Below are 18618 nucleotides of genomic sequence, written 5' to 3'. Positions count from 1 at the left end.
CCAACATAATATTCTGCTGCTGAGGTCTCCTAGTTCTGAACGAATGTGTATGCAACAAAAGATGCAGTTTTCAGTTATGGGCTAATTGCAAAGTTAACCTTGGTGGGAACTGTAGGAGCAGCTCCAGTATAAACTGGTTGACCTGCCTGGTTTGTGAAAGATTTTGAGCTCATTTTGAGTCTTGCTGAGCTTTTGGTGTTTCTTGTAGGTGGTTCATCTCGACAAGGAGGAAGAAATGCAGAAGCTTCCTCTTCAGCCTCCTTATTACGACATGGCGCCCTCTGAGTCGACCCCCTTCACTGATAAACCGGTGAGTAGACATGTCATGAGTGGGTTCAAAAGGAGCTTCTCTATGAAGGGGTCATCCACAGCCGCTGCATTCGGCTAGCAATAATTGCTGGTGAAAGGGCAAACTTTCCCAGCCATTATGCTTAGAGGTATTTGAGAATTGATTTACAAATGAAATGCAGTGCTTTAATGCTTCCTGAATGTCACAGAGGATCTTTAATGTAGCTTGCTTCTTTGCCTGTCTGGTGTTAAAAGTGGATTGGAGCCTTTATGACGAGCTGACCAGTAAATCCACTGGGTGCTTTGACTAAGCTCTTTATCTCATCATTTACATCAGCGCCACTCACCTTCTATCTAAACGTGGTCCAGCAAACACCCTCGCTGTGTGGACTATTTCACATTCTGACCCCAACACTCACCACTCGCTCTGCCCTCTGCCTCACCTCCCCTCTACTTCCTCTAATCCGTCGTAATTACTTGTGTGTTTGCATGGCAACGGTGTGCAGATAAATTGCACTTTGATGCTCTACAATACATCATCGCCCCTGAGTGTTAACTGTTGACTATGAAGTGTTTGCCTTGTTGTATCAGATGCCTCTGCTAACTGTAGTGAGCCTCCCTCGGTGGCACACGCTTTAGTGTTTCTAGGGCTTTATTTGCTTTGGCTGGAGTTGCGGCTTTGAGTTAAAGAAAATAAAAATCTTTTGGACTTTTTGACATTGTGTAGCCTGTGTGTGTGTGTGTGTGTGTGTGTTGTTTATGCAAGCCAAAAAAAAGCCTTTCAACTGTGTCTCACTGTGATAAATATGAATGCTTGCTGTAACTGCCATACAACAGCTACCAGGAGCAGTCTGCTTTAAATTAGTATTTCCATTGCTAACTCCATTGCTAACGAAGGCAAGAAATGTTGTGTTGCATGTAACAAACATCTGCTGTTGTAGATGGAAAAGTGCAACTTGCAGTAAACTGATGTGAAGCTGATGACAGTAACATGTGGGTTATAATCTGGATTCCAGTATTTCATGTCAACACCTTGTAGCTCCACTGTAATCAATCAAATCTTTAGGCTTATAGGCTGCTGATATTCTATTGTATATTTTTCTTACTGCCAACAAATCCCATGAAAAAACTAAAAAACAACTAATACCAACCAGATACTAACAAGCCTTACAATCTGAGCCTCATTGTTATACTGGAAGACATGTTCCTGCATTTGGATGAGGAGACACAAACTGTAGTTTATTATGAATCAATTCCACATCCTGCTGCCGTAAATATCACTAGAGCACCAAACATCCACAGCTAAAGCACATCCAGTTCCCAGCAAATCCACAATTTCCTCCTATTTGAGTAACATTCAGTAAAAAACTAGTGTCCAGCTGTTTTGAGAAATTGCTTAATCTTTAAAAAAAAAAAAAAAGATTATACATCACAACTCATTTTACAGATTTACATCTTCAGTAAAAACAAATAAGATTGAGGCTGAGTGCCACAGGCAGGTTAGGGGCATCAGAAAGTATGGAGAGACGGACTAACAATGGGATTTGTTGACAACAAGAATAATACAGAATGTCACCAGTCTATCCTTTAAGTTTATCAAATATTTTTCTCAACTTCTGTTTTACATTAGAACAAGCAATCAGAAGTTTGAACCAACTATTTAGTTCATTGAACTTGTAAGGCAACTCATCACTCATATTTTCAGTTGAATTAGATAGATTTTTTTTTTCTTTTTACAGTGCATAAGATATACATTACAGTATATTTCATATTTCTCTGAAATTCTTGTCTGGTGAATAACTTAAATTGGCTTAAAGCTCATTGCTGCCTGCTGTGTGTGTAAAAGTAATGTCTCTTTGATGTAAAATTGATGTAGACAACTCTGGCCTAAAGGTGCAGTGTGCAGAATTTGTGGCATCTAGTGGAACGGACTTGGCAGAAATGGAATATAATATTCATAAGTATGATTTAATTAGTGTATAATCACCTGAAAATAAGAATCATTGTGTTTTTGTTACCTTAAAGTGAGCCCTTTAGATCTACATTGGTAAGTGGGTCCTCTTCCACGGAGCTTGCCATGTTGCACCACCATGTTTCTACAGTAGCCCATAACTGCTGCAATCTGCAACCTCACCACTAGATGCCACTAAATTCTACACACTGGTCCTTTAAGTTCCTATCAAACATCATCTAAAATGGAAAATTATGCTCCAACTTCTGCTGTTGCTGAACTACATGCTTTGTTTTTCACATATTAGTCTGTCAGCACAATTTGTTATAATTGCTGCTTTTGCGTTTATGGTGTGCTTTTTAAATGACTCATCTTTTCTCGCCAAACTCGCAGGATTACTCAATTACTATCACTATTTTTTCCCCTGGACGAATTGATTTTGATTTTCTGTGTAGTTATTCAAGATATTAAACTATCTTCTTCAATTCTACACTCAAAGGAACCGGATGTTTAATTCTGATAATCCTTGGACACTGAGGGGAGATTTTCTTTAGATTTATTTCTTATCTCTGAACATTCCATTTAAATTAAAGTTTAGGGCTGCTCTTAGGATGAATAGGGTATCACTGAGGTTTTCAAAACACTATTTGTGAGAGACATGCATTGACTGCTGAGCGTCGAGTGTTACTAATGATGATTCTCTAGGGGCAAAACACTATCTGCCAATTTTGAATGCGATGTGGCTGTAATTTTCCCCCTGATTGCACTCTGGTCATGACAAATATTCCAGATATTTAAATATCCAGCGAGTGCTGAGCGTGAGTGGTGGGGAAATATGCAATGGTAGGGAGATTGCACAGTAGATTTAAATTATTAACGTGAAATTCTGTAAAAGCTTCAATCATTTCTCTGTAATCCTTTCTTGGATGGAAATAACACTGATGCAATGGCGGGACAACAGGTATCATCCAATTGCTTTTTCTTATTCACGCACCCTCACCATCCATCCTAAGATGTTGTGTAGGTAGATACGAGATACATGACATCTCTGCTTTGAATTTACTTAGTCATAACTCCCTCTCTTTTGCTTTATTGATGCCATTACCAGGAATAAAGGGAGGCAGACTAAAAGGAGAGGCACTACCATTTGATCCAATAACAGACTCTCTCAAGCAGTCGTTGTTGCTACCAAAATAGAAAAAAAAAAAAAACCCCAAAAAAACATGCAGCAGCAATTTAGATTTTGGAGTTTTTACTCCTCAAAATGCAGCTGGTGAGATGGAAGATTCGTCTTTTGATTCCTGCCATCGTTCACCTGTAATTCTACTTTGTAATAAGGCAATACAAACATTGGAGCAGTCCAGTTCATTTGTGCTGCAGGAAACTCATTTTGCTTTTCATTAAATGGCATGTTATTCCATCTTTAATGTTCGTCTTTGGTCAAGTTATTAGGTTTATTCCAAACAAAGAAATACAGAATAAACATTTCTCAGTTCTGTAACTAAATTTAAACTGTCAATCATTGTTACCTTAAAGGAGAGAATGGGCCGAGGAAATCAAAACCTCATTTGCTTGAATGTTGACTTGTTACCTTTTGTCTATTTTACATTGTCTTTCAAGCCCATGTCAACATCTCATATTTACTTATTAAACACATTATAATGTATTTTCCACAGTTTATACATTGACTCGTCTTGTCCGTGAGTGCCTGAATTCATCATTTTTCAAATGATTGTTTACCTACTGCCTTTGAGTCTCCTTTCTAGAGCACAATATGACAATCTAAGAAGTATTTTTGGAATTGGATAAACAGCGCTGAAAGCTTTCATTGTCATTTATTGATTACCCCATTACAGTAAGATCATTTACTCAATCATCCACTTGGCCAACTGCTCATTGAGTCAATCAGTCAGTCAATCATTGGACTTGTGTTTGTGCACAGTGGTCAGATGCTGATTGAATGAAGGTCTTTGTCTGTGTTTACATGCACTCAGATGTTCCAGTATTAAAGCAATCACAACAGCATCTCCATGAATGTGCTTACAGATTGGGTAAATATCCCTCCATCAGCTGAACAGTAACTGTGGTTAGAGCCATAATCAGTGAATTCATACAGTGATCAGGACACATAAATTACTGTCTTCACAGTTTTCATTTTTTGAAAGATTGTGTGGACATGTGTTCACCATAATCCAAGTAGAGTTGCAACACAAGCTCAATATGTGTTTGGTTTGTTTAGTTACAGCGATTCTTTTTGTTTAAATACAGTTTTCATACCCATCAACTCTGAGCATTGCATCGTCTCTGGGAAATGCACACATGAGCTAAGGAATCATGAAAACAAATCTGAAATAAACACATTGATGCTGGATAAAAAATTATGTTGTACATGCAAAACCCTTGAAATAACTATTCTCTAAATCAGAAAAAGAAAACTACTTCATTATGTGCATGTAAACAAAGTCTGAGTCCTTCTCCATCTCTAACCTCTCATCTATTGTCTGTGATGAAAATGATATGAATCACATGGTATGGCCTTCACAGTCACTAGATAACCCAATTGAACATCTATGGGAGATTTTTGACCGACGTGTTAGACAGCGCTGTCCACCACCAAAACCATCAAAACACCAAATGAGGAAATACCTTTTGGAAGAATGGTGTTCATCCCTCCAGTAGAGTTCCAGAGACTTGCAGAATCAATGCCAAGGAGCATTGATTCAACGCCAAGGAGCACTGATTCAATGCCAAGGTGCATTGAAGCTGCCCTGGCGGCACATGGTGGCCCAACACCTTACTAAGGCATTTTATGTTGGACTTTCCTTTAATTTGTCACCCGTCTGTATATTTCTATATTAATTTCTGTCTGTCCATTATGATTTTCTGTGTATAACATCTCCAATTTTTTTTTGTCACATTCAGTCTTAATCTGACATTTTATATATTTCATGCTTTCACATTTTTCTTTGCTTTCTTCTCTAACAACACTCACTAACTCAAAATGTCCCCATAACCATCACATCTTCAGTCAGTATTTTTTCTCATCTGTCTCTGCAGCTCTTTCTCAGCATCAGTCTACCTGTCATTCTCACTCTCTCATATTTTTGGCTGCCTCACTCCTCACACACCTTTCGCCTCTCTTGTCTCCAGAACTCTGGCCACAAGGACTGTGATGTCCAGTATGCGGAGCTGGATACTGCAGCTTTGGCCTCCTCTCCCAGCCCACGAAGCTCTGCTCACACTGGCCCTGGGGACCTTGTCGAGTATGCAACCATCCAGCCTAGCTCACACTAGCGCATGCCATTATAGGCCTTTCCCCTCAGACTTTGGCCTCAAGGTACACAGACTGATGCACTCCTTCCCTTCGTTCATCCCCCTTTCACATTCTCCCTTTATGTGCTCCACATGGTTCCCCTGTCTACCTTCTTCTTTAGTCTTGGACGTCTTTTGATTTCCCCCTCGTTGCTCTGCAGAAAGTTAGATTGAGGTGGAGATATTTTCCGGCTATTATTTCTACATAAGATAGCACTCGTGGCAGAGACGTACTGTTCTTTGGCGCAAAAGAGACAGAATGAAATCTATATCTAGCCTGCACAATTGTGAAAGCTCATACGATCAGCCATATAAGTGCTATTATTTTCAGAAAATGTCATGTAAAATGAGTCACTGACAAACAAAAAAGGGAAAGATTTTAAAATTTTTTGTTCTTCTACACTTTATTCTCCTCTTGTCTTATAGTTTTTGTACGCATGTATCCTGATCATAGAGAAAAACAGTGTTTGCCATGTAATTTAACATTCCCTATTAATATTAATAATATGGGAGATTTAGCTGCATGAGTCTTTTGCATGAACCTCTTAGAGGAATGTCGAAATCACTATCCATGCATTTGCATTCAGTAAGACACACATTTGACTGTGCTTTAGGGTGTTTTTAAGTTATGCTGTGCCTTAACAAAAATTACAGTGTAAAATATTGAAGATATCACATGTAAAATATTTGTGTGTGAACAACACAAACACGCCAAATGTGTTTCTCAAGTGATTATGCCACACTTGACAACCCTGATTGGTAACAGGGCAGAACGCTCTCATCTACGAGACGCTGCCTCTGATATCTCATCTGAACCCCACAGGAGAGAGCCAAGAGAAATCCTTCCATCACACACAAATGCAGTCCTTTGCACCACTTCAGATCTTCATTATACACATACAGCAAAGAAGGATATAAGGGTACACAAATAGCCATGTCACTAGACTGGTTAGACTGGTTTCTATAGCAATTGCTTTGGCAGGTAATCTAGAGGCAATTCAGTAGGCTTTCTTAAGGCAATTGTTGAGACACGCTCAGACACACCACAAAGCATGAGTCATTTAAATACTGTAATTCTCTTCTCATTTAGAGACAACTCCTTCCCAAGGAAGTAAATGTAGATATAAAATACATTATTGTACATAAAGCCTTCTAAAATCAAATCAGAACAGGAATGAATTGTTGGTATTTTTGAAAATCTGCCAGTTTATACTGTTATATACAGAATAAAGTCAGTCTGATGGGCTGGAGAGCACATTATTACTATTTGTCAACTCGAAGTGCAGTTTTTGATTCATTATTGAGGTGATTTGCAGGTGAAACACCGCCAGACAGCCAGAATCCAAAGCTACATTAGGTATTCATTCACTGGTAGCCTCAGATAGCAACAGGAGATACTGTTTGAATTTCGACCGGCTCAGTGGCCAGGAATTATGCAACGTGATATCAGTAAACAGTAAAAGCATTATTCAACCCAGCAACTCTGTTATGCTTTACAGCAAAGTAAACCAGAATGACAAGTGAGACAAAAATGAGTCCAGCTTTCTTTGGACAAAGTGCCTGGTTGCCAGGAGACAGTATTTACTATTGTTCATTTTAATTATTTGCTCCTTGATGATAGGCTGACCCAATGTGACAACAACAATAATGCATACATCTCAGTGTACCATTTATAATACAGACCTATCTATAACTCAGTTCAATTAAAAAATGTTTGACATGCATGATGAATAATTATAACATCTGTTGCTGTCAACAAGCTCCTCTGTCAGTTACTCAGCACATAAACACAATAAGAAAACAATAAAACAATCTCAAGAAAATACAGACAATGTATTTCAGTCAGCCAACTTGTGGAGCAGATGTATTATTTGTATACAGAGTATATACAGAGTTTATACTTCTATAATCTGACCTCATCACTCCCCCCAGATTGGGGAGTGGGAGCCTGTAGGCGGCAACTTTGTCCCTCGTGCTGGAACAAATGCTCAAAAATCGATGCTGTCCTTAAATTGAGATGTTGGTCACCTGTACATGAAGAATAAGCTTGCAGTGGTGATCACATCCAGCATCGTCATTTAATTTAGCCAAATATACATTACATCATTTGAACAAGAGGGGAAAATGATGCTTGGTTCTACTGCATCCCTTGTGATTTAAGATGAATAAATGAGCGGATTTCAATATTCTTGTATAAAGTAACAGTTTCAGACAAAGCCTTGTGCATACAGTCAGTTGCACATGGGAGGAAGCTCCTCAAACTTTGCCAAAGTATCAGAAGTAAGACATTATTTATTCTGGCTCTGGGTCCTTCATTTTTCTTGAAATACAGGGGAACATGTACAATTATGGTCATGTTTTTAGGACATCATTAAAAACAGGTAAAAAAAAATAATTAGAGAAAGCAAAATTATCTCTATTTATTGGCAGTTTTTTTGGGACAGAATATTGGCAAAATAATGAAATAATAATAACTTTCAACAAATATGCAAGGCATTAACTTGGTGTGTTGTATCTTGATACACTAGATATATAAATCTGACACTGATATAATAAACATTTATTCAAGATTTGGACACAGTACATACTTTTTCCCCCCAAATGTCGCACAGAATATTTGAAAACTGTTATCAGAAAACATGTTCAACCAAGACATTACACAGTTGAGACAGAGCAGGCAAATTAATGAATATTGATTCAATTCTTATGTCAGCTTTCACAAGGTGTTCAGTCAGCAGCTCTGTAATTGATGATACTGTAGCTGTGGAACAGTTTCAACATGAAAGCCCTCCTGGGAATTGAGTGTTGACATTCCCTGTTTGTAATAAAGCATTAAACCTCGTCTTGTCTGGCTCCAGTCATGGGGTTACACCATTCAATAAAATGATTGTTTGCAGAGCCAAAGATTGAACCCCTAGTTCATATCCAGGGTGACACAATTCTGATTGTATTCTTTGAGAAGAATAAAAGCTTTTAAAGTTCACCTTTGGTCAGTGATTTAAAAGTAATCTGTGAAATGAATCAGCCAACTGTTAATCACTTACTGAATGTATTTTTCTAGCATTCATTTACTTTGACAGAATTATTAAATGATCAGATATACGAAAACGTATTTGGGACATACTTCTTCAAGGTTATACTATCTACACCCTGACTTTAAGGTGAGCCAGATTTCATTTAGATTAACCCCTCAGTTATAAATGTATGCATTTGAGAATGTTCCTCTTGTCCTCGTTTGCTTTATATTTGTACGAAGTTGAAGAGAATTTCCGGAGCTCTTACCACAGTGAGAAAGGAAGAGAAAGTATGAGCTGATAAAAAAAAAGTGAAATGTAGAAAAAAACAGACCTGCTTTGTAAAGGGTCACTGAACTTCTTGATTTTTTTAAACACCATGGCCACTTCTAATTTAGCAACATAGAAGAAAAACCCCAAGTATTGTTGTGGTAGCAATAACATCACTTCTTCAGACCACACAAGCAAAGAAAGTGTACTGTAGCCTTCTGTAAATTGTCAAATCTTCATAGAGGACAATTTAATTATGAAACTGTAAGCAGCTGGAAAACCTACATGGATATATCAGAAGCAGGCTTTTGTTTGAGTCTGGATGTTTGCAGACTGTTTGGTAGACTAAACACAGTGAAAAGGGGAGTAAAATGAAACAAAAGTGAGGTCATCTGTCTATTTTGAGTAGATCTTTCTGTTGTTACACTTTCTTTTTCAGTTCTTGTTACAATTTTGTTTATTATTAGGAAGGAACAGACTTGGATGGAATATAGGATACTGTTTTTTGAGACTTTTTGTTGTTTTTGACCTTTTTTTTCTAGTGAGAGCAGTTTGTGGCAGTGGCTGAGTGGACAGATATGCAAGCATGAAAGGAAAAGTGGCAAAAGCGGGCAGGCTGTGAAATCCATTAATTTGCATAACATTGTACTTTGCTCCCCAGTGGAAATAAATTCATGTTATTACAGAATGAAAAGGTTTATTTTATAACCTTATATTATAAATTCATGTTTTGAAAAATTCTGTTTTATTGATTAGTTTATTGAAGTGCAGTTACTTGATGATTTTGGGGCAGATGTGGCCTGTAGCTGACACTGAGCGTCATGAGAATAACTCAAATCAACAAGGTCAACAAGTCCAATTACTGTTCAACTAAATGTTGGAAGTAGTAAGACATATCATTTAAGAAACACTGAATCAGTGGAGATTGATGATGCCGCAGTCTCAGAAACAAAGCATCTGGATTTTTCATGCACAAAAAACATCTTCAGAATAGTGGGGAAAAAACGCTGAACATATCCACATATTCAAGTGTCTTTGGTAAACAAGATGCCTTTATGTTGAGAAATCTGAATGTTCATTAAGCTTAAAGGCAGCACAGTTTGCAGGCACAGATAAACAGATAATGTTCAGAGGGATGCCACAGAGCAAAAAAGAAGTTCCTGTCAGTCAAGATTTCCACCAAATGTGGATGATTTCAGAGAGGAAGTGCAATACCTAATCCGGTGTTTATTTTATGATATAATAATGAAAAAAGTGATGATTTAACATAACATAAATGAGTTGATCTATCATCCCTAAAGTCAATCAAAAATACAAGTTTCTTTATAGAAGTAAATTCATGTTACAGAATGGTGGTGTACTAAAATAATGAATGTTATGTTGCCATAAATACCATAAATGTTTCCAACATTGTGCATCTTATAAAGTAAAAGTATAAGACAGGCAAAAGTAATGAACTTAAAATGAATTATGATAATAATTTGATGGGGGAAAAAAGGAAGAAAACAAGTTTCCCCAGAGGACATCAAACACGGACACCAGGACACAGTCTCAGTTCATGACAACATCCTTTTAAGAGGAAACAAAATTTTTGGACCAGATGTAACTGAACAAAACGTAATTATCTCACTCCTTTGTTTAAGCAGATGCTGCATCTGTTTCTGCCTAGACAACAGTAAAACAGTAAATGTGGAGGTACTGGTTGATGTTTTCAATCAACTTCTGTCGCCCATTTCAGTTTACACTCAGTTTCAGTTTTTGACTCAAGCGTGTCTAAGTGCCCTCACACTGGTGAGTCAAGCTTTCTTTGAACAAAGGGTTCAATCACTTGTTACTCTTCAGGAGTTTAGATTTTTTTTATTTCTTGTGGGCAGAGAATTTGTCAAACATTAGTGTCCATTCCTGACATTGCCTTAAACATAAAGGGCAAATCTAAAGGGCCAAGACAGGATAGGTATACATTTACATAAAGTTTAGCTGCTTTAATTAATATTTACCATCTTATCATCTCCCTCTTTTCATTAATGGCCCTCTTTGCATTAAATTTCCCTTTAAAAAGTCGGTGTATGTCCTCGGATAGGCCATTATCCTAAATCATCAAAATCTTTGGCCTATATCCCAGAGTTTTACTCTGGAAGTGATTAAAAAAAAAAGACACATTCAGCTTCACTGTTGCTGAGCCTAAGGTGAAATACACTGTAGTCATAAAAAATGTATTGATAAACAAAACTTATAGGTCAAATTCCTGCAGATGCAGACTGGCACATAAGCGTATGGAGGCATCAGTTTTTAATGAAGTTGATGAAAAAAATAGATTTCACAATTCTTTTTAGGTAAAAAGCCAAAATGAATGCAGATGACAATGACTAACCCTAGTATGGCATTCAATAAAAATATAGTGTATATATTGTCTGACATTACCTGATTAGATGCTGTAGGTTTCTATCACTCAACAGAGAGTCATTGTTCTCATAACTTATTTTTAAGGTTTTTTAATCTGACAGCAGGCTGTTTTTGTGAGTATTGTTTATTGTATTTACTGGCTGGGTGAAGGTGTGCTATCAGTGTAGAGGATATTTTGCTTACAGCAGTTAAAGATAGATGTATTGAGTCCCTCTGGAGTCAGCTGAGAAAATAAAAAGAAGATCCATGTGTAAATCTGTACTCTCAGTTTAGAAATCCGTGCACACAGTTTATAAATCATGCTCTCAGATTTGTAAACTGTGCCCTGATATTTTACACTTATTTATTAAATATTAAATTGTTATTAATTATATTATTTTTTATTCTCACATAATTTTAAAATTTCTTAATTGTTTTCACCCTGTTTGACACTTCATAACTGGATAAACAGTCACACTGTAAATGGAGGTCTCTCACATTGTTGTGACACAAAGATTGCCTAACAAATCTAACAAAAGGCTGGGAAGCTAACGTTAGCTGCTTCCCCACTAGCCTCAAACTGAAAGGTTGGTTTTGGAGTGAAAAGCACAATAAATACAACGTTACACAATAAAAGCTGTGAAACATCCACTAGTTGTTTGAGCGCATGGATTGCAAATCCGAGGACACAGTTTACAAATACGTGGGCTTGGATTCGTGATTCGAGGGCATGGATTCGTAATCCAAGGGCACGGTATACAAAGCTATGGTCATGGATTCGTAATTCGAAGGCACGGTATACAAATCCTTGAGCATGGATTCGTAATCAGAGGGCACAGTTTACAAATCCGTGGGCATGGATTCGTAATTCAAGGGCATGGATTATGAATCCGAGAGCACGGATTATAAACTGTGTGCACAGATTTCTAAACCAAGAGTAAAGATTTACACACAGATCTTTTTTTTCTCAGCTGACCCCAAGGGGGGCTCTATATCTATCTATCTACTGTGCTGTATCTATCTCTACCAATCGATTCATTTCTGTCCAGTGAAAACCATATATCTCACTGGCTTGTCTGTAAATATGTAGCTGGAGCCAGAAGCCTGTTAGCTTAGCTTAGCATAAAGACAGAAAACAGAGGGAACAGTTAGTCTGGTTCTGTCCAAAGGTAACAAAATCTGTCAACCAGCACCTGTTTTTATATGGATTCAACAAGCAAGATATTACTTGCCGTTTAGTGAGCTGTAGCTGGCTGTAGCCATATATTATTAGAGCAGTATCAATCTTCTTATCTAACTCTCTCCAAGAAGGCAAATAAGAGTATTTCTCAAAACATCAAACTATTGCTTTAAATAATCCAACTGGTTTTCATGTGTTCAGCAATACTTGGAGATACATGGTTGTCACTGGTTTTAGAGTGTTTAGTTAAAGCAGCCCATTTTTCACAGTTAGTGTAGACTATATTTTTGTTTGAAGTGACACTATATCCCTAACAGAGTCAAATTTTTATCTATAGCAGATGTTTTGCTGAAGTTTGAGATCTAAATCCTAAAAGTCTTGAGACAAGCCTGTAAGTTGTGAAACTGTTCCTCAGGCTGTTGGTTTTAAAGCACCAAGGTCTTTTCAGCAAGCAAAGAAAATTAATAACCTGACAAAGTAGAATGTTTTTTTTTTTCCAGCAGTGAGCAGTCCTTGATACTGACCTGAAACAAATAAGCTTCTCAGACGGTTCTGTCAATGTCTTCAGCATGTGTCAGGAAAGGTTTACTTCTATGTCTTCTGCTGTGAAAACACCAATTCACCTTCACAGAAGATCATTGCTTACCCTCTTGTCTTCCTGAGATCCGCTGTGATTTTTTTACTATTCATCTCTCTCAACGTAATTTGAAAAACCGAGCCTCCTCTTTTAGGTATTTCAATCTTTATTCCATTTAAAGTACATGTTGTTAAAAACCATGTTCATATAACAAAAGGGCCAGTCATTCCACTTGAGATTACATTTTTGTTGAGAAAACAGTCTTCATAAGGTGCTCATTGCCTGCTTAATAAAAATCCCTCATTATATCCCCTGTGTCTTACCCATCCAATATATTTCATGCTTTGACAGCTTAAATGCAACCTTTCATTTTTTTTTTACAACTTTTCTTTCACATACTGTAATGCAATCCATTTGTTGTCAGATTTATTGTAAGTCTGTTTGTGGTTTTGTTGCCCCACTGAAACATTTTCAGGGCTGGGATCATCGTTTTCGTAGATGTAGAGATGTTTCAGGAATATTCGTAAGTTCCATTTTCACTCTCATCCATTTTTTTTTTTATTTTTGCATGTCTGCTATTTATCACTGTCATTTCATAATCAGTTTAATCATATTTTTTTTCCCTTTGAAAACATTGAATGCATTGTATAATTACACATCAAGGAAATCTTTGATTTCCTCAACAATCAAATGATTGGCTGCAGTAATTACATTCACATTATTATCTTTCACATTATCTAACTTATTTTCTTTCAGTGATTTTAGTTTGGAATGGGAGATCAAATTCAAACTGGCCCCAAATTTTTTTAGTTGACCCTGAAACTATCTTGGAATAAACATCAATGTTCTTTGCTCACAGCAGCCATTATATGTGTTCTTCGTAAACTATGTTTTGAAAAAGCCAGATTTTAAATTTTTTCTCAAAAGCCAAAATAACAAATCAACAATTCAGTGCTGAGGACACTATATTCATGGTGGTGCAGATCAAGATCAGCAACTTTACAATGCCAAAATGTTTTTGGGTTTTTTTTGCCTGTATTTGTTTGGTGATTTCATGACTTGCTACAATAGCCCCTCTATTGGAATGAGCAGGAAACTACAAATTAAAGGCAAAATACAATTTCAGTGTTTGAAACTTGACCCTTCATCAACTCAAACAACATCTCAGTGCAGAATTGTAGTTCAATTAAGGAACCAATGTCACAAAAGCAGAGTATTCATTAATTAAGCCACATTAATTAAGCCACATCTAACACCTACATGTTTTAGTGTGACTTTACACTTACAAAGCACAGCACAATTTTGCATTCCTGGTCCAATGTCAGCACTTGCAACTGCAAATAGATACACAAACCTCTGCACTTTTCTGCAGACCAAACTTGTTGACAATAAGTATAAGGGTTTCCAGGTTCCCACAGTGACACGAGCATGATGGGTGACATCCTGAGGACACAGTGAACACAACTCCATTAAAGACCTGAAAGCTGTTTTAAACTTTCAAGTAGCACTCAAATCAGTGTGTTTTGAATTCTAATAGATAAACAGTCAGACTATCAGACTGTGGATGCTTCAAAGAACATGATGTAACTGCACAGAAGAGTAATGGCTGCAGTTGTTTTGGTTAAAATTGGCAATGGCAGGAAAGAAAACAATTGTATTTTACAAGAGCTTCTCACCATTCTGCAATACTTTATATATATGTACTTTATATTCGGCCATGTAAATATAATAACAGCAGGGAGGCATCACTTTATGAAATCATGTAAACAACTTAAATATACAGTTGGACCTCATGCAAGAACCTGGTACTAACAGATTCATCAAGTGGCATGTACAGGGATTTAGGAAAATGTGTCGCATTCACCAATTTCCTCATACTCTATTTTATTTTCCCTTAGGTACAAACAAAATGTATCTGTTATATGAGTCATGTACAGACAGTCTGTCTTTCTTCACAAGGGGGAAAAAAAACTTGTTTGACATAAGAATTATTTTGGAAGTAGCAGGAGGCAGACCCAAATGCGGAACACAGGAGGTAGCAGATACTCGAGAATAACTCTTCATCCCAAAATATAGCTGGTGAAGCAGATCAAGACTGAGCAAACAGGACAGAACAAAGGATCCAACAAAGACTGAGCAGAAAACCAGGGCTTAAAAACTAACTGAACTAATGAGGGGATGAGGTGCAGGTGGGGAGACAGGTGGAGAAGCTCAGGAGAAGGGTGTGAGGTGAGGATACCAGAGAACAGACAGGGAACTGATTGGCTGGGGGGGGGAAACACAGGGAGCAGGGCAGGGCTGAGGAGGCTGATACAGGGCAGGTGTGTAAAAATGGGCAAAGCAAGCACTGGAACATAGGGGGAGGAAAACACGGCAAAAAAAAAAAAAACTCAAAACCCAGAAAACACAAAACCTCTTGATACAACCAGCATACATCAGTCCGTCCAAGAATATACATGAAACATAACCCAAATACACAACACTTCAACCTCCCACATCTGCAATATATAAAACCAAAAACCCCCAAAACACAAAAAGTTCAGAAATCCCAAAACAACAACAACAACAACAACAGAATTATAATGTTTTTCTGAATTAATTTGGAGTTTATGATTTTTATTGGCATATTTTGCAACTTTCATGTTTCAGTAGTCATTAGAAAGATTCTTACTCCGACAGTTGCCTCAGTGTTTTTATGCCAGTCTTGTGTTGAATTTCTGTTACCCCTTTGAATAGTTTTTCCCACCCGTTAAATTGATGTTTCCCATAGTTCCCGCCTCTGTGGTTGGGGTTAGAGCTTAGGTTAAGTTATGGTTAGGTGTAGCAGAGATAACTGGTTGGGGTTAGGGATAAGGTTGGGTGCACATTAAGGTAAGGGAAACACAGAGAAATAGTCTTTGACCCAACACTGGTCTTTGTATCATCTTCTGTTGCATCTGACATTATCTACTGGAGCCTATAATATTCTCTCGTCTAATATCTCCGTGACTCATCCCACTTGACCACCTTCCATATTGGACCGATTTGCTTTAGAGAGACGTTTTTTAGCATCTAACTTCATGTCAAACCATCTCTTTATATTTGTCACAGAATGGCTTTGCTCTAATTACACATCTTTGGCAGCTGTACTAATATTTTCTAATCGTTTCGGTCCCACTGCTGACACACTACTAGATTTATTATTATTTTGTCTGCTGATTTCTGACAGCAGGACTTCTTTTTTTCAGTCTTTGGTAACATTTTTGTGAATTAAACTTGCCCACAAACAGAGCGGAACAAATTTCATGAATGCAGACCTACTAATGATGGGCATTCATCATGCTGAAAAGAATGATTGACGAGTGAGTTTTGGTTATGTTTGGGTAAATCTGACTTGGAACACATGTACAAGCAAACCTCACAGAAAAAAATAAATAAATAAGAGAGATTTAGGATAAGAACACAATGTTCTTGCATGAGGCCCAATGTCTTAATCAAAATATTGGCTAACCCATCTGCTATAAATGTAACCAAATATGACTGCTAACTGAACACAATATCTTAAATCAGTTAAACAAACTACAAGCAACTAATGAATGCTTTTTGGTTTATGTTATATTATACAACAAAATTAGCTGTAACACTGGTTTCCTGTTAGAAAAAGCAGATGTAGTCAGAGTGGGCCCAGTCTCTCTCACTGAGCCCACTCTGCCACATGACCAAAAACCAACTGTCGGTCCGGCCAAATCTGCACCTTTCTAATTCATGAAAATAGAGCCCAGAGTGGAAAAGGTTAGTGGTTAGTTATGCACATATGGTATATTTAATTCCACATCTGGTGTTGTAATGAATGGACTGCTCTTACAATTTCCTTTACTGTAAGCATAAAAGTAAAAGGACGTCAAACAAATCCTACAAATTTACAAACTTTACAAACTTTTTGTGACTAGAACAGACAAGACAATATTATTTGAAGACAGTATTTACTGCAATGATCATGATCAGTGCCAACTGATAATTTCAACCTTTGAGCAGTATAAAAAAGCAAGAATACAGTAGAAACTATTTTGGTTTTATGGTTGCTCAGTGTAGAGGAACATAAGCATGAACATGCATTAGAATGACAGTTGAATTTGAGTTTGTATACTTTTTATCGGTAAAGAAATATTGCTGAAGTGTGACATTGTCAAATACTCTTCACAATGCCTGCTCAGTTGCACCACTTAGTTAGCATCTCTGTGGTTGAAATACACACTCATGCCGTGTACTGTGATGTACTGATGTGATGGCACTTCTTCTACAGGTTCAGCCAACCTTCCTCAGACAAAGGAAACCCTGTGCTCCTGCAGTACTGTCTTCTTTTCTTTTGTCTTCCCCTTGCAGGACTCTGGGAGGCATCCAGAAGAGCTGTTGAACCCAGCTGAATACATGAGCTACCAGCGCGTCTGCAACATGGAACACTTCCCCGAGTCTCAGCCCACTCAAGCCTACCCTCCTGTTACTTTCTTGCCTCAGCATTCCTACTCGCAGCATCCCTCCAACGAGCCCATGTACTCCAACACAAGCTTCTCCGCCCCTGGGCCTCGAGCTCCGTTCACGTTCCCCAAGGAGCAATCTGTGTGACATGCCACATAACTCTAAGCTCTGCAAGAGGCATCATGATAATGCCACAAACGCTTCATGGAAAACAAAGCTCTGCTGAACGGATTTTCATCTATCCCCACCTTGCTTCTGTTTATTCTGTAAGCTTAAAACACATGTGGGTTTCCCCCTGCCATGATGAAAGTGTCTGTAATTTGTGGCCCTCAATCCCCTGTGTATTGTGCACTACTTGCTCCACTGAGGCTCTCTGTAGGACCCTGCTCACCTCGTGATTTTAGCATAGCTGTCACCAACTGCCCTCCCTCACCACGAGCAGAACTCTCCCTCTCACCCCTCACATGTGCCCACTCATCCTGTTTGATTTTTGATTGCTTCCTCACCTTTGAGTATTTTGCTTTTTTGCCAACCGTCTAAACTGTGTACAGAATATGCCATTGTATCACTCAAGATGTTATGTTTTTTCTTCTTTTTTTTACATTTCCCACCGTGGTAGTGACCTTTTATAGCATCGTGCTTCTTTTGTTTGTTTTCTGTTTGTCTGTCAATCAAATGCTTGCTTCTTTGAAAGTCATATATACTGTATGTGTGATCGAGTGTGTTTTGGTGAAAAGAAAAAAAAAACGCCATTTGATTTTTTTAAGGCTAATTATCAATCTATAATGACATGGACTACCCCTTTAATGACAAGGTTATTATGTAAAGATGTGAATTGGCAGTCTCTCAACTGAATCCTTCATCTCTTTGCTGTTATAAAGTTTGACTGGATATTTCAGATTATTAGAAGTGAATGTTATCCTGATTAGCTACGACAAAAAACAAAGGGCTTGAGATCCATCAGTATCAACTTTCTGTTTCTCTATATATTATCATCCATCAATCCAGGTTATTATTATTATTATGATTATGATTATGATTATGATTATTATTATTTATAGTAGTTGCCAAAGACATTTAGTTTCATTCAGTTCTTCTCTATTTGTTTTTATGTCAACATTTACATTAAACACTACCTTGTTTGGGAAAACAGTTGATTGGAAATGTGCTATACCTTCCCAGTTTACAT

The 18618-nt window shown here is 37.6% G+C and overlaps 1 protein-coding gene across 3 annotated transcripts in view; it reads left to right on the top strand.

The window, feature by feature from the left end:
• Nucleotides 1-18355, top strand: part of nectin1b (nectin cell adhesion molecule 1b) — a 152435-nt gene extending 134080 nt beyond the window's left edge. The window contains exons 8-10 of one of the 3 annotated variants that reach the window (XM_044353633.1): nucleotides 209-310; nucleotides 5390-5576; nucleotides 17337-18355. In XM_044353633.1, coding sequence (XP_044209568.1) covers nucleotides 209-310; nucleotides 5390-5533 — 246 coding nt within the window. In that variant the 3' untranslated portion in view covers nucleotides 5534-5576; nucleotides 17337-18355. The remainder of the gene's footprint in view (nucleotides 1-208; nucleotides 311-5389; nucleotides 5577-17336) is intronic. The other 2 variants (XM_044353634.1, XM_044353631.1) reach the window with 2 other exon arrangements.
• Nucleotides 18356-18618: the final 263 nt, after the last annotated feature.

The sequence above is a fragment of the Thunnus albacares genome, chromosome 6, assembly GCF_914725855.1.
Source record: "Thunnus albacares chromosome 6, fThuAlb1.1, whole genome shotgun sequence".
Taxonomy (NCBI): domain Eukaryota; kingdom Metazoa; phylum Chordata; class Actinopteri; order Scombriformes; family Scombridae; genus Thunnus; species Thunnus albacares.
This window is presented reverse-complemented; position numbering and strand designations above follow the sequence as displayed.